Below are 15696 nucleotides of genomic sequence, written 5' to 3'. Positions count from 1 at the left end.
AAGGGCAGAAAAGATGGCGGATGGCGTCACCAAAACAGACAAAGATGGCCGAAGCGGAAAACGGCTTTGCGGCCCCAAACTCCAATTGATGGTGGGTGCCTTTGGGCAAATATGATACGAATATGTCATGAACACGGACATCGCGGATGCCGCTCGGACTCCCTTTGGTAAGCGCAAAGAGGCTGCGCACGTTCGTTTTTTGTTTCCAAAGAAAACGAAAATAAATTCTGTTGACATGATAAGTTACATTTCTCCATCCATCCATCGTTTCCTCGCGTGAGTCGCCCGTCCCGACAATCTTCGGGCGAGAGACGGGCTGCGCCCTCAACTGGTCAATTAATTGTTATTGAAATCTGGATTTAATAGACGTGAGCTCATTCCAGCCAAAGTTTAATATTTTTATTTCCAAAGTGTGCTGAATGTTGACTCCTGGCAACATTTCACTGACCTTCTGCTCCAAGAAAAGTGGCGTTTGAACTCTTTTGTTTTGGCGCTCTCTAGTGGCCACTTATTGGACTTGCACGTTCAACAACGTTTTTTTTTTTTTTTTTTTTTTTTAATTACTATTTTTTTTTTTTATATCGATCATTTCGGCATCTATCTCCTCTACTTTAATGAGTATAGCCACAGATGCCCGGAAGAGGATGCGCGGAGGTGAGCCCGACTCCATCGAGTTGGGACTTCCAGGGTCGGGTTCGTTCCCCGGCAGGGAGGCGACGTCCGTCCGTCCGAACTCCTTCATGACGTCGTGGAAGCAAATTAGCAATTTTTGACCCGATGCGTCTGATGTTGGTTTTTGAAATGGTGGCATTTGTGTGTCGACTCTGATGTTTTTTTTTTTTTTATTTTATTTTAATTTTTGATGGTTTTGCTCGGATTTGATAATATTCTTTCTTACTCAAGTAAATACTGTATTTGGATAACTTCTTCATGCTTTCACAATTCATTCTAGAGTAACTTATTTCAGTACAATAATTGGCTCTGTTCCAGCCACGTTTTGAGACGCGCGAGGGGAGTACCCGGAGAAAAGCCACACAAGCGTGGGGAGAACACGCAAGCTCCACACATGCCGGGCCCAATTTGAACCCGCAACCTCAGGACCGCGAGTCCCTTGTGCGAAGCAGTCGGCCGAAACAATTGCAATGTAACGGAATCCCTTTTAATCTGGAGTAAATGGAAAATGGGGCCTCACAGTTCTGAGGACCGGGGTTCAAATCCCGGAAGGGTTAGCATGTTTTCCCCGTGCCGTCTTGGGTTTTTCTCCGGGCACTCCGCTTTCCTCCCACATGCAGCATTCATTTGGAAACTCTAAATTTCCCGTCAACGTGGTTGCGAGTGCGACTGCTGTCGGTCTCCATGTCTGTGTCCTGCGATTGGCTGGCGACCAGTTCGAGGTGCGGGCCCTCCTCCTGCCCGACGAGAGCTGGGATAGGCATCGGGACTCTCGCGACCCTAGTGAGGATAAGCGGCTAAGAAAATGCATGGATGGATGACGACAAAGTTTCCATAATGTTACATCAATCATCATTTGAAGTAAAAAGCGACTGCGTCGAAACAATGTACGTACTTGCGTAAAATTGTCGTGAATTCATACGTTTTATGTGTATCGACCTTAAACTAAGATATTTTTTTCTTTTAAAATATTATGTATTTGCTTTCGTCCGTGCTCGCCATTACCGGATTTAATCGGTGAACGGCGACAACACGCGGGGCGCCTTGAACAACAACAAGAAGAAGACGAAGAAGAAGAAGAAGAAGAAGAAGCCGCACCAATGGGAGTAGTAGAAGAAGAAAAGGGAGAAGCTTGTTTGTGGCTAACATTTTAGCATCAACGAGTGTAAACATTTTCCCTCAACGCCCAACAAGATGAACCAATGCGGCGATGTCGACTCGTATGAAATCGAGGAGCCGAGCGACGAGGAGAGAGCAGCTAGCAGGTCGTTTGCCAAATTGTCCAATACTCTCTTTAACTTTTGTCTTTTGATAACCAAGCCGGGCGTTTGGCTAATGCTGCCAACATGTAAACAAATAAACGCATAGACTTGCTTCCTGGTTGTTCATGTCAGATTGATATGATAATACCAAGGACGCAGTCCGTTGGCTGCTTTTGACTGGTTAAAAGGTGACGTGCGGAAGATGGAATTGCTTATTTATGTTTGTTTTTCTTTCGGCACACTGTATGTTGGAATTGTCTGCTAAAATAATGAAAATAATAATAATAATAATGAAAAAAAAAGTAAAAGTAAAAAAAAAGTGGAGGGGGACGAGTGAGGCTACAGGGAGAAGAGATAGCGAGGGTGGATGACTTCAAATACTTGGGGTCAACAATACAGAGCAATGGAGAGTGCGGTCAGGAAGTGAAGAAACGGGTCCAGGCAGGTTGGAACAGCTGGCGAAAGGTGTCTGGTGTGTTATGTGACAGAAGAGTGTCTGCTAGGACGAAGGGCAAAGTTTACAAAACAGTGGTGAGGCCGGCCATGATGTACGGATTAGAGACGAGAGGTGGCACTGAAGAAACAACAGGAAGCTGAACTGGAGGTGGCAGAAATGAAGATGTTGAGGTTCTCGCTCGGAGTGACCAGGTTGGATAGGATTAGAAATGAGCTCATTCGAGGGACGGCCAAAGCTGGATGTTTTGGAGACAAGATTCGAGAGAGCAGACTTCGATGGTTTGGACATGTTCCGAGGCGAGAGAGTGAGTATATTGGCAGGAGGATGCTGAGGATGGAGCTGCCAGGCAAAAGAGCGAGAGGAAGACCAAAGAGAAGGTTTATGGATGTGGTGAGGGAAGACGTGAGGGCGGTTGGGGTGTTGAGAGAGGAAGATGCAGGAGATAAGACCAAGATGGCAAAAGATGACACGCTGTGGCGACCCCGTACGGGACAAGCCGAAAGGAAAAGAAGAAGAAGAAGAGTCTGCTAAAATAATGACTTCGCCAACCTACTTATGTAGCTCACATGTTTTAGAGCATTCATCTCTCGCTCCGCTTTCCTCCCACATCCCAAAATCATGCAACCATTATTGGAGAGACTAAATTGGCCGTAGGTGTGATTGTGAGCGCGACCAGTTGAGGGTGTACCCCGCCTCCTGCCTGATAACAGCTGGGTTGGCTCCAGCACTCTGTGACCCTTGTGAGGATAAGCAGCTAAGAAAATTGACGTTAAACTACAGCTGTTTTCAATCAAATATTTTTGTAATTCGTATTTTGAGTCGTCTGGAACGGATGAATTGGATCTACGTGCTCTACGATAGAAAATGTAGCTTTGGTTTTACCAGACTTTTTTTTTTTTTTTTTTGTGGGGAACGGATTAATAAAATCTAAGGTTGCACTCTACTTGTGTAAATTTTTTTTTTTTTTTTTTATACCCCCACCTTTGTCGTAGTTCGGAGGACGAGCTCGACGTGCTGCTGAGCGGCACTCCGGAGCAGAAGAAGAAGCTGATTCGAGAGTACCTGACGGGCGAGAGCGAGTCGTCCAGCGACGACGACTTTGAGAAGGAGATGGAGGCCGAGCTCAGCTCCACCCTCAGGACTTTGGAGGACGGCTGGGCCCCCGCCCATGCTCGTGCAGGTCCACGAAACCACGTCCTCTCTCTCTCTCTCTCGAGCCGACACCCACGTCACTCACCGGGCCGGGCCTCGTATACGCTCAAATATCATAATACGTACAGTAGAACGTCAGCGTGGCGAACCCCAGCGGACAACAATTATTCATGCGCCTCACACGTCAGTGGTGTTTTGTGCTGATCAAAGCAAAATCAAATTTTGTCCAAATGATCGTCTGAAAGTGCTCCAAAGTTTACTGATTGTGCCAACTCAATAAGACGGAGGTGAGGATGGGATCTTTTTACGTATTCCTCGGAAGCCCCTCCCCATTCTTGGAGGTGTGTGGGAATATTCCTTTGGGGGGGGGGGGGGGGGACCCGACGGAGCAAGCACACGTCGCAACGTTGTGTTTCACGTGGAGCCGTCGCCCGCTCCCACCTCTTCAACTCTTGTTTTCATCTTCGATCCAGCAGGAGGAAGCGGAGGTGACGGTTCCACGCTCGCTAACCCTGCCAAACCTCAGATGTACGACAAGATCTACTTTGACTCGGACTCTGACGAGGACGTCGAGCCCAGTAAGTTTCAGTTGCATACTCGAGTCACCGACAGGGATTTATGTATTCCCCATGTTCGATTTTATTTATTATTTATGACAAGCTGTCACATGTTTTGACTTTGTGTTGCGAGACAAAATCTGACTTTGAAGCAAGTTTCAAATAGCTCGCCACTCGAGTAAAGTCCAGTAAAAATGAAGAACTAAAAGTACTTTGTCATTATGGCCTCGTTGGTTTGACTGTTGAATATCAGCGCTTGAAAAAAATAAAATCAAGAATACATTGCCCATAAAGGCGTTATTTTATTAAAAAAAAAGTCCTTGGGTATCTAGAGACCATCTTCACTCAGGGGAGAGGAAGGAAGTCTCACTTGCACGGGCCTCCCCCCAAAAAGAGGCAAAGCGCGCTTGCTTCAAGCTGTCCGGGTCGCCTCTCGTTGGACTGTGAAACCAACTTGAAACTTAAGAGGAATAAACATTGCGGATGGAAACGGCAACACATTGACCCAAACAATAACAATCGATGGAATAAACGTCTGCTGGATTTATGTACGCTATTATGTGAGATGCCATGGATGGGCTAAGAAAGTAAGCATAAATCTTAACGCAGTTCCAAACCTTTGAGCAATTTTTTTTTTTTTTTTTTTCCCAAGCTTAAACAAAACGTGCATCATTACCGACAACCTTTTCTTCCAATTGGAAAAAAAACTTTCAGTGGTCAGCATTTTAAGAAGCGGGGGCAGGGGCCGGGGTGTCGTGTCACGGGGCGTTTTGTAACCGTGAGCGTTCGCAGGCGGTTCGGCCAGGCAGCGGCGTCTGGCCCGGCGCCGCGTCCCGACCAACGACGAGCTGCTGTACGACCCCGACGAGGACGAGCGAGACCGGGCCTGGGTGGACGCCAGGCGACGCGTGTAAGGATGTCTTTCGCTCGCGTCCGGCCGGTTTTGTGCCGACGCCGCTTGTCCCCGCCCCCCTTCGCAGGTACCAAGGCCAACGCCCGACGACGTGCGCCCGCTCGCCGCACCCGCGACCAAAAAGTCTTCCCAGCAGCGACGCCGTCCTCAACTGTCCGGCGTGCATGACCACGCTGTGTCTCGACTGTCAGCGGTGAGCATTTTGACTTTCTTCCTTGCCCAATTGGGGGCTTGGATCAGGGACGACCTTCCCTTTAACGGTCGGTCTGTGGGCTGGGGAAGACGAAAGATTCATTTTGATAACATCCGCGATATTTACTTTGCATGGCGCGGGTCCTCCTGAGTACGCAGCATGCACGAGATTGGCAAAGGCTTTGGAAATCAATTATTTTGAAGAATTCATCCTCTGTTGTCAGTGGAGAAGTGATCCGCATATCGTCGAAATGAGGCTCGAAGCGATGTGGTAAAATGGCCCCGGTCTGAGATGACTCCCCCGGGGGGGGGAGAAAAAAAAAAAGAAGCTTCAGCCTCAGAAGGTTGCTGTCGTGTTTTCAATGCCGGGCATCCAATGTTATGTCTGCACATGATGTCACAGGCAAATATGGCCGCCACTGGGATGCCCTTGTGGTTACGCAATGTTGAGCTTGTATAAAATGCTCCCAGCTCACTTTTCCCAACTGAGATTGCCATCAAAGTGATGAATATGATGTGTAGTTTTGATAACAACGCCCATTTTGGTGTGAGTGGCACTCAAAGGACAAACAACCTCTTTTTGTTTTAATTTGTCATTGAAAAAAAACTGCCAATATTTTTTCTTGTTTTCAACATTGTAGTGTGAGTGAAATATAGATATTTGTATGTGTATATATTCATATACTCTGTGTGTGCTTACAGTAAACGAAAACCGCACATTCAGCATCTCTCGAAATGAGAACAAAGATTTTTTTCTGCATACATTTTTCCCAAGAGTGAAATAAACAGACTTTTGCTCCTCTCCGGCCAGGCACGAAAAGTATCGAACGCAGTACCGCGCCATGTTCGTCATGAACTGCAGCGTGAACAAGGAGGAGGTCCTGCGCTACAAGACGCTCGCTGCGAGGACGCCGCGGAACAGGAAGGGCAAGACGACGACGGCGCCCGCAGGGATGGACGCGGGTCCGGATGAGCTTTACCACCCGGTGCAGTGCTCCGAGTGCTCCACAGAGGTCGCCGTGCTGGATAAGGACGAGGTCTACCACTTCTTCAACATCCTGTCCAGTCACTGCTGAACTTTTGTTTTCATGGACAACAAAACTCCTGACGGGACTTCTGAATTGTTCCGAAAGCCACCCTCATTACTCATACTTTAAAAAAAAACATTATATATATATATATATATATATATATATATATATATATATATATATATATATATATATATATAGTGTGTGTGTGTTTTTTTTTTTTTTAAAGGTCTGAGCAAAGATTTCTAATTTTCATTTTCACTTATGACGTATTGTGAGGTGGCTTCGTTAAGTTCAATTCTCATAGAAAAGGCCTTTTAAAAAAAATGACATTTCTTTTTGACTTTCTAGATATTTTGTGTCAAGCTAAAGTTTAAAAGTCAATGAAGTGTCATAAGTGTATACAAACTAGTCCCGATTGTGAAAGTGAATACATAAATTGTTGCTGACTGAGGATACAAAATATTTTCCCTTTCACACTACATACAAACTGGGACGTTACTGGTCTTAAAACAATGATTATTATTTTGAACTGATGACAGCTCATGGTCATGATGTTGAATTGGTCAGCCCCATGGAAAGCGTGTCGAGTGTTAATGCTCATGCTTTGATGATAGAAACGTGTATCAGCGCAAAGAATCTTCCGATTTAAAACAAAACAAAAAAAGGGCGTCGTCAGTCTCGGTTTCTGGATCATATCCGCCATATTAATTTAATAGGGCGGAGCCTCGCCCACATCTCCGTTCCATTGGTCGTTGTGACGTCACTGGCAAATCGGAAGCGCCTCCGGGAAGTCGAGCGCGAGTCCGCAGCGCCGCAGCTAGCTTTAGCCGTTAGCTGGCAGAAGTTTGCGACATGGCTCTCGGCGACTGCTGGAAGAATTTGTCGTGGTTCTACCGCCAGTACCTTCTGGTGACGGCTCTTTACATGCTGGAGCCGTGGGAGAGGACCGTCTTTAGTATCCTTTTCACGTTTTCCCGATCCCGAGGGGCCCCCGGCTAACTGCGTTTAATTGGAACGTTGTCATTTGGTCGACGTGCACCAACTCGGATTCGGCTAATGGGCAAATAATTTCACGCTCTTGCGTTGTAAACGGAAGCGAGTTGTCAACGAGTTTTCCGCTCGGGAGCTTTTCTAACATCTGATTCGTTTACGGGATTTCTCACGTCAGCAACAACAATCTGATTCTGCGATTCGAAGCTAAAACAAAAAGTTGAGAAGCAGGCATATTACAAACTGTCAGTTTAAGATCAGTTAACTTGCGCAGTCAGCGCGTCCAATGACGTCACGAAGTCAACCTTCGCTCAAAGGAGGATGGTGCTGTCCTGTGACGTCATCGTTCAATTGGGTTTGCGGGATTTTGTCCATCCTGGATTATTTTGTTCTTTTGTTTTTCCCCAAATAGTTTGGAACGGAAAGCCGAGAAGGTGCGTTCGCGTGAAAATTGAACTGAAAATTGGAAAACGCAAAGTGTGACATTTTTGGAGAATTTTTGAAGTCATAAAAAATATCTTTTTTTTTTTTTTTTTTTTTTGGTAGGGTTCTACGTTTCTGAAAAAGATGAGGTTTTACAAGTCATTTCCTAAAAAATGCATTTTTCAAGTATGTTGTCTTCAATTCTTTCTCCAAAATGTTGAAGTCAATATTTTTTGGACTTCCAAAAATGACTGAATCGACGTTTCCATGTTTACCCCCTTTCCAAAGTCATATCAGAAGAAAAAAAACCCCCAAAAGCAATAATGTTTGGTAAGAAAGTAACATCTCAGATGAACGCTCATATTTGTTTTGGCACATGGTGACGCAGCCCCGGTGGGATATGAACTGGCGACCCCTGGTTTGCCAAACTAAGGACGAAGGTACCTACCTTTGTTTGCTGAAGTCATTTGTAAAATAGTAATTTCATATTTTGGGCGTTATTTGTCCGTCGAAGGCGGTTTCTCGTTTGTTGTCGTTAACGGGCGGCGCCGCAGACTCTCTGCTGGTCAGCGTGGCGGCCATGGCGGTGTACACGGGCTACGTGTTCATGCCGCAGCACATCATGGCCATCCTGCGCTACTTCCAGATGGTCCAGTGACGGCCACGGCCACGTCCACGGCGGCGTTTCAGCCTCGAGCAACGTGGACGCTTTGGGTGGAGCCTCCCTCGGAAGGAAACTTTCAACTTTTTCTTCCCTCCATTAAAGTTGGGGGATGTCGTCGTCTTTCGTCCCAGTTGTTTGTATTTATTGCACAAATAAAGGTCGCTCATCCTCCCCAAGTTTGGTTTGAGCAAGCTCCTTTGTCTCCCTCTGGTGGCTCCATGATGGTAAACGTCCAAATTAACTTTTGTGTTTTTGACACCGAGCAGCGATTCCAAACGGGGCCCAAAGTACTCACGCTCTGTACTTGACTGTATGTACAGACACAAAGAGTACGCAGACCCTCGAGTACGAAAGGAGTTCACGGACCTGTTTAAGATCATGCGACGTCTTGGGAAAACCAGCGGCCGAGGTCGGACGGCTCGCGCGTTCGACCCCTGAAACGGGAGCCGGAGGACGCCTCAAAGCTTGAAGTTGCGTCGTCGCGTTTCGATGACGGAAGAAAGATGCGGCAGCCGAGTGAAGAGAAATTTGATTTTATTGTGAAAAGGTCTCCCGCCAGATGGCCTCGTGACGTCGTGTGACAACTTAGTAAACGTAGAAAAGAAGAACCGTTACAAAAATGAGGTTTGCAGCATTTTCATGGCAGAACAACAAACGCAAAAGAAGAAGAAGAAAAGAAGCAAAAACCCAAGGCTGGCCGGGCCGGGCCGGGGCCGGGCCGGGCCGGGGGCCGGGCCAGGGCAGGCACTCTACGTTAGCGTCGTGTTCGTCTTTCTCCTCTTCAGCCAGGACAGGAAAAAACAAAATACCAATGGACCCCAGTTTTTTTTTTTTTTTTTCAAACTCTTGAATAACATTGTTAACATTGAGAGCAAGAGAAGAGCTCATTTCTTGTTCTTCTTATCAAAAAGAGTTTGTAGAAGAAGAATTTCCAAAACACAGACAACAGTTTTTGTCGCTTTGACGACTTCACACACAAAACACGCAAAGGAGAAGAAAGCCGGGAAGAAGAATCGGAACAATTCCGAGAAGGCGCTTTGCGTTTTCGGGCCACGCGTGCGCTGGGGCGTGTGTTTCGTGTATTTCTGGGCCGCCCGCGATCCAAGGCTACGAAAGGAAGAGCTAGCGTGCGCTCGGCGCTCACGCGGGAAAAGGCAACTTGCATTGTTTTTTTTTTCTTTTCTTTCTTTCGAATGATTGTAAACTTTTTTTTTTTTCTCTCCCGGCAAGAAGCCAACGAAATACACGCAACACACGCGCTGAACCGCAAAGCATTCTGGGAAACGGGTTCGGACGTCTGTCGATTCGACGCCCGCGTCGCGCTAAAATTTGCTCGTTGATGTCGGATGGCGACAAAGCCACGACGAGTCGCTTCAGCCCGTTTTCCGTAGGACCAGAAGTGGTCGCCGGCCGATCGCAATTTCAAGTCTTCGCCGGAGATGTTTTTAGGATATACGAGCGAGGAAAGTGAGGAAAAGCCCCGCGTGCCAGATTTGAAGCCGCAACCTCCGAGCCGTCTTCTCAATCCGAGTCATTATCAATAATCGATGGCAATCGTTGCGCGGAGCAAACCAGCTGCTCAATTTTCGTCCTCTTTTTGATGTTTTGTTTCGTTGCTCCAGGTTAAAAAAACAAAACAAAAAGATTTAAAGCAACTTTTTGCTTTGAAATCATCCAAATTTGTCCCTCAGCGGTCGTAAAGTTTCATTCAAGGACCGTCACACGTAAAGCAGTCCAAGCGTTAAAAAGGGACAAAAGGGGTATTTTTCCCCTTCTTGTACGACTTCAGATTGGAATCGGACTCAAAAAGAATCCGAATTTCTCAGTTCCAGATGCGAAGCCGATAAACGGCGGCTCATTTTTGCGCCCCGTCCGAAAGATGGCTTCGGCTCCTCGCTCCCGCCAACTTGGCCAGTCGGCACGGATGGCGGCTCCGAAACATCGGTCTCCCCGGAATGTGCGCCTCCTAGTGGTCCCACGGTCGAGATGCGATCGTAAAAGCGACGGTCGTTCCGAACATTTCTTTTCACAGCGTTTTTTTTTTGATCCCGATGATTAAAAAAAAAAGAGAAAAGCTCCGTTTTTGGCCGCTCAAAGACGTCTACGCTTTCTTTTGCTGAGTTTATTGCTTATCGTGTCGCGGAACAAAAAGTATGGCGTAGGTCTGGAGCGGTCAAAGCGCTCCGAGACGGCCGGCGCGCGACGAGAAAACGAAAATGGGATTTCCCCCAAGGCGTCGAGCCGCGACGGCCGTTCCGCCGAAAATGAGGCTCAGAATGCTTTGCGTGGCTCACGCGGAGCCGTCGGGCAGTTTGTCAACGAGACGACGGCACAAAAGCAAAGCGGAGAACAAGAAGAAGAAGAAGAAGAAGAAGAAGAAGACACAACCCCCCCCCCCCCCACGACACCAACCAATAAGAAGAAAGTAGAAAAAAGGTTTTCCCGATTTTCTTTGTAATTCCCTGCAGCACACAAACCTCCAAAAGTTTTGGGGTCGCACGAACGACAGCACACAGAAGACACGACGACGGCGCCACCGAAGCGCACACACGGCACAGAGCGACACGCACAGGAACAGGAAGTGGCCTCAAAAACACGGCGGCGCGCAGAGAGAAACAAACGAAAATAAGAAAACATCACTTTTTACGCGCTGAGCACATTTTTGCGGGATCTTTTTTTTTCGTTTTTTTTTCCATCATCTTAGCAAAAAATACAAATGACGTTGATTCACAGTGCACACGTTTGTTGTTGTTTTTTTTTTTACTCTCGCTGTTTTTTTTTGTTTTTTTTTTTTGGGCAACGATGCATCCGATAAATGTGCGTCAATCGCTTTTCCAAAGTCCGACAATGGGACGGAAGTCAGCCGATCGTCTTCCCCAAGATGGCCCAAGAGTGCGGGAAAAACAAACAAACAAAAAACAGCAACCGGTTCGAGTCCGAGACATTCATTTTCCAAGTTAGCCAAGCTAACTAATTAGCATAAATGCTAGCTAGCTCAGGATCACAGTAACCAAGTAATAACTGGCATCATCGCTAACCAATTAACATCAAGGCTAATCGATCAGCCTCAACGCTAGCCTATTAGCATAATCGCTAACCAAGTAGCGCCACTGCCAGCTGATTAGCAACTATGCTAACATTGAACGTCAACGCCTGTACATTAATTAGCATATATCCAAAGCAATGCTCACTGATTAGCAGAAACGCTAACTAACGACATCTTGCTGATTAGCTGCTCAATTAGCCTCCGTCGTAAATCAATCAATCAATCAATGTTAGTTAATTATCGTCAACGTCAGCCGGTGACAGTTGCGATGCTAGCAGAGTAGCCGCAATGCTAAGTGACTAAAATCAAGTGTTGCCGATGAGCATCAATTCTGCTAGCGGATTAGCATCAAAGCTAGTCAATTAGCCTCAATGATAACGGGATAGGTTCAATGTTAATTAGCATCAATGTGAGCCAGTGACAGCTGCAATGCTAGCTGATTAGCCGCAATGCTAAGTGACTAAAATCAAGTGTTGCCGATGAGCATCAATTCTGCTAGCGGATTAGCATCAAAGCTAGTCAATTAGCCTCAATGATAATGGGATAGGTTAAACGTTAATTAGCATCAATGTGAGCCAGTGACAGCATCAAAGCTAGCTGATTAGCATCACTGCTAACTGATTAACACCAAGGTCCACTTATTAGCCTCAAAGCTTACCCACTGTCATCAGCGGTAGCCGATTAGCACAATTGCCAGCTGACTGATTCCAACGCTGGCTGATTAGTAACAACGCCAATCGGTTAGCATCAGAGCTAGTCATTTAACCAGACAGCCTCAGTGTTAGTTAATTAGCATCATGGTGAACCAACCAGTGACAGCAGCACTAGCTGAATAGCATCGACGCTAATTGAATAACATCAAGGTCTGCGAGTTAGCCCTAAAGCTAACCCAATGTTAGCCGACTGGTATCAGTCATGGGCGATTAGCGTCACCGCCTGCTGACTCACATTAACGCTGGCTGTTTGATTCACATCGATATTAAATGATGAGCATAAATGCAAAGCGACCAGCCAAAATGCTTGCTGGCGAGCGTCAACGGCAGCTGATGAGCGTGGATGCTAACAAACTAGCTGATTCGGCGTCACTGAGACGACGACGGCGGCCGTCTTGTCGTAGCGCCACGTACGCCGTCATTATGAAAACGGGGCGAAACGATGCACCGGGAAGTAGTTCAACATTCTCGAGTCGCTTGTTTTTGTGGGTTTTTGATTGCGGTCAGTGACGGGGGAAGCGCCGACACGAATCATCAGCTCGGTTGGCGGCCGAAAGAAGCGAGGAGGTCAAAAAAACGCTCCTTCCATACGTCGTCCCCGTAACCTGGCTTCTTCCCTCCATCTTTCCTTATTGCCTGCCTTCAATTCCCTCCTTTCTTAGGACAGCTGCTCCCTTCATTCCTCGCCTCCTTCCTTCCACTTTCCTTCCTTCACTCCCTACTCCTTCCGGTTCTCCTTCCGATCTTTCAATTCAAGACTTCCAACGTTCCTTCCTCGCGTCCTCCCTCGGCGACACAGTAGAGTCGGAAAGCACAGTAACCCGGTCGGTCTCCGGTCCGGTCCGGTCCGGTCCCTCCTAGTCCTCCTTTCTCTCGGCTTGGATGCCGTTGGTGTAGACGGGAAACGGCAGCGCGGAGAAAATCCCGTCGGCCGCGCCGAACGCGTTGGCGGCGGCCGCGGGCACCTGGGCCGCCGTGCCTCCGCCGGCCGCCGGGGAGCCCGCGAAGCTTCCCGTCGTGGCGGCGGACATGTTGAGACGGTGCACGTGGTGGTACAACATCTCCATGGGCGTCTTGGGGTCCAGGCCGAAACCCGGAGCGTCCACAAAGTTCACCGAGGCGTTAGGCACCAGGCTTCCCGGCGCCACGGCGAGCGTGACGTCCGCGGGGGCGTAGCGGATGGTCCCCGTGGTGTACACGCGGGGGGGCGTGCCGCCGGCGGTCGCCGCAGTGCCCGCGACGCGGCGGACCAGCGGGAGGACCACGTTGGCCGACTGCAAGCGCTGCAGCGCCTCCAGATCACCCGAGCACAGCAGCGAAGACGAGGACGAGGACGAGGAGGAAGCGGCGGTCGGGGTACCCTGCTGCTTGTCCCGGGGGGACGCCGAGAGAGGAGGCGACAGGGGGTCCGCCGGCGCTAAAGCGGACGGGGTGGAGCCTCCGTTGTAAGGGGGCTTTCTGGCCCCGCCCTCGGTGGCAGGTGGCGTGAGGACGGCGTCGGGGATGGGAACCTGGAGGGAGCCGCCCTGCTTGCGGGGGGTCGGGGCGGCGGGCTTGGCCGTCATGCTGTACGGGGACTCGTTGCGGGAAATCTCGCGGTTGGGCGGAAAGTTCCAGATGCTGCTGTCGTTGTCGAAGTTGATGGGCTCCGACATTTCCGTCTTGATCTTTAGGACCGAAGATAGCGGCGAGCCGGCGGCGAGAAGGTGGGCGGGAGCGGCGTCGGGGGCCCGGGCGGCCGAGCCGCTGGTCGCGGAGGAGAGACGCAACTTCCTACTTTGCGTCCTCCTCCACTTCTGGACTTTCCTTCTCTTCCGGCGCTGACGTTTCTCCACGGCGCCCGCATCTTCTCCTTCGTCACGCTCCTCCTCCTCCTCCTCCGACGAAGACGACGACGACTGCGAGAGCGGAACCCGCTCCTCCGGCTCGCCGTAATGCTCCACTTTGATGTGGAGGCCGCCCATCCCGGTCCCCGCGCCGTCTTCGGCTTCCGCGTCAGAAGCGTCCGGGCTGTCGTCGCTCTCTGGACTCTCGGCGTTGCTGGACGCGTCCCGCTCCTCCGGCTGCTTCGCTTCCCGCTCGGACGGGCGCCGCGATTGGGCGAAGTGCCGCTGCTGCCGGCGGGTCTCCGCTTGTGCGTTCTCGCTGCGCTCCGGTTGGCCCAGCTTGTTGTTTTCTGGAGAAAAAAAAAAAAAAAAACAAACAATGTCATGGGCCTTTGTTCCGTCGTCCCTTGAGACAAAGACAGAAATTTACCGGCGTTTTCTTTGGACTCGCAGTCCGAGTCAGAGGATTCGGAGGATTCTGAATTCTTTTCCGGTAGGCTCGGCATCTGGCCCATGTCGATGGGCGTGTCTTTGTATTCGTGGTTACTGTGGACACGTGCAAATGTCGCATGAGTAACACAAATATAGGGGAAATTTCCACAAGTAAGACAAGCGAGACAAAACAATCCAAAATATGACTCATGTGTCGGTCAAGGATGAGCACGAGCCACCTCGTCAGCGGAACGGCTGCGGCTGCACGGGAAACCCGCAAACGCTCTGCGCCTGTGGATTGTCCGTGTGTTGGGAATCTTTTTTTTTTTCAGTTCCACTCATCTTCCGTCTGCGTTGGCCAGTTTCTTCGTCGTTGGTCAGTCAGCGTCCTCCTTCTCCCAGAACCGTCAACGGCCTTCAAGTCCCTCCAGAAATCGAGGGCGGCGGGTCTTTCTTTTGCCATTTGCGAGTTCCCAACGGAGGACATCGAAGGAAATCCTCCCCTTCTCCAGATGACCAACGTGGCCCACCCATCGAAGTCTGACCAGCGCGAACGTGGTCCTACGAACTCCATTGATGAGTCTTCGGTCCTTCCACGATATGCCAGGATGCGGCAGGCACCCCGCAAGTGGGAGGAATTTCGTCTCCCCTCTTGCTCGTCACATGTCGCCTGTGACCAGGACGGCGTGTACGATGCAAACATTGTAGGCCGCCATCTTTGTTTCGCTAGCGAGCTCGGAATGAGTCACGCGATTGCCGTTGCCGCTCTGCCCGGCCACTCGTCTGATTCACGACATCGGCCCGACTGCTGTTGAAAGGTGGCACGTGGAAAACTTGTCGTAGGATTTTGCGGCTTTCCCCGGAGTCCTCGGAAAAGCCTCCCGGCAGAGTCTGCGGCTTCTCGTGCGCGCATTGAGACGGCGGCGTCATCCGCGAATGGCGTGTCTCAGCATTTATGTTGTGGTTATCTTTCAAGCTACCGGTTCTTGTCAGTAACGAATTCCCCACTGGAAAATCCAAGTGGAGCAGACTTAATCAGGACTGGTGCGAGCGCCTTTTTGATACCATGGTACAGGAACCTGTGGTGGCAGTGATCTGGATTTGTTTTCTTTCCACTGGAACAGCAACATCGTTGGCTGCAAAAACAGGTTTCTTCGGACGGGATTTGTCTTCAAACCTGTCAGGAAATGTGGAGCTTTTCCGCCCCGAAGCCGCAAAGCCTGCGGAGTAGCTCATCGTGCTTCCGTGTCGTTACCAGTTGCCCTTTTAGAGGTGGCAGCAAAAAGCTCCGTGAGCTGTCCGCCGTGGCCAATTTCCTGGCGGTTTCAAGCGCTGCAATCCTATCTTGCGACACAACAGGTTA

At 49.3% G+C, this 15696-nt stretch overlaps 3 protein-coding genes across 13 annotated transcripts in view; 2 read left to right on the top strand and 1 right to left on the bottom strand.

Annotated features, from left to right (window-relative positions):
* Positions 1 to 22: 22 nt before the first annotated feature.
* On the top strand, positions 23 to 6397 carry eapp (e2f-associated phosphoprotein). Of its 3 annotated transcripts, none has more exons than XM_061818785.1 (6): positions 23 to 167; positions 3384 to 3571; positions 4017 to 4121; positions 4893 to 5010; positions 5081 to 5206; positions 6017 to 6397. In XM_061818785.1, exons 1-6 carry the CDS (start codon positions 112 to 114, stop codon positions 6279 to 6281), a joined length of 858 nt encoding a protein of 285 aa, XP_061674769.1. In that variant the 5' UTR covers positions 23 to 111; the 3' UTR covers positions 6282 to 6397. The 3 variants fall into 3 exon arrangements, with proteins under 3 accessions (XP_061674769.1, XP_061674768.1, XP_061674771.1); XM_061818784.1 differs by lacking the exon at positions 23 to 167 and adding an exon at positions 1711 to 1937 and having other exon boundaries at positions 4020 to 4121; positions 6017 to 6390; XM_061818787.1 differs by lacking the exon at positions 23 to 167 and adding an exon at positions 1827 to 1937.
* A 38-nt stretch (positions 6398 to 6435) lies between these two features.
* sptssa (serine palmitoyltransferase, small subunit A) lies at positions 6436 to 8492 on the top strand. Its single transcript, XM_061818788.1, has 2 exons — positions 6436 to 7194; positions 8207 to 8492. The coding sequence occupies exons 1-2, from the start codon at positions 7092 to 7094 to the stop codon at positions 8308 to 8310; spliced, it is 207 nt and encodes a 68-aa protein (XP_061674772.1). The 5' UTR covers positions 6436 to 7091; the 3' UTR covers positions 8311 to 8492.
* A 341-nt stretch (positions 8493 to 8833) lies between these two features.
* Positions 8834 to 15696, bottom strand: part of LOC133500278 (neuronal PAS domain-containing protein 3) — a 77699-nt gene continuing 70836 nt past the window's right edge. For all 9 annotated transcript variants that reach the window (XM_061818778.1, XM_061818779.1, XM_061818775.1 and 6 more), the window contains 2 exons: positions 14332 to 14447; positions 8834 to 14251 (listed from right to left, as the gene is read on the bottom strand). In XM_061818778.1, coding sequence (XP_061674762.1) covers positions 12933 to 14251; positions 14332 to 14447 — 1435 coding nt within the window. In that variant the 3' untranslated portion in view covers positions 8834 to 12932. The remainder of the gene's footprint in view (positions 14252 to 14331; positions 14448 to 15696) is intronic.

The sequence above is a fragment of the Syngnathoides biaculeatus genome, chromosome 5 (assembly GCF_019802595.1).
Source record: "Syngnathoides biaculeatus isolate LvHL_M chromosome 5, ASM1980259v1, whole genome shotgun sequence".
Lineage (NCBI taxonomy): Eukaryota > Metazoa > Chordata > Actinopteri > Syngnathiformes > Syngnathidae > Syngnathoides > Syngnathoides biaculeatus.
The sequence above is the reverse complement of the archived record's forward strand: the minus strand, read 5'-3'. Positions and strand labels throughout refer to the sequence as shown.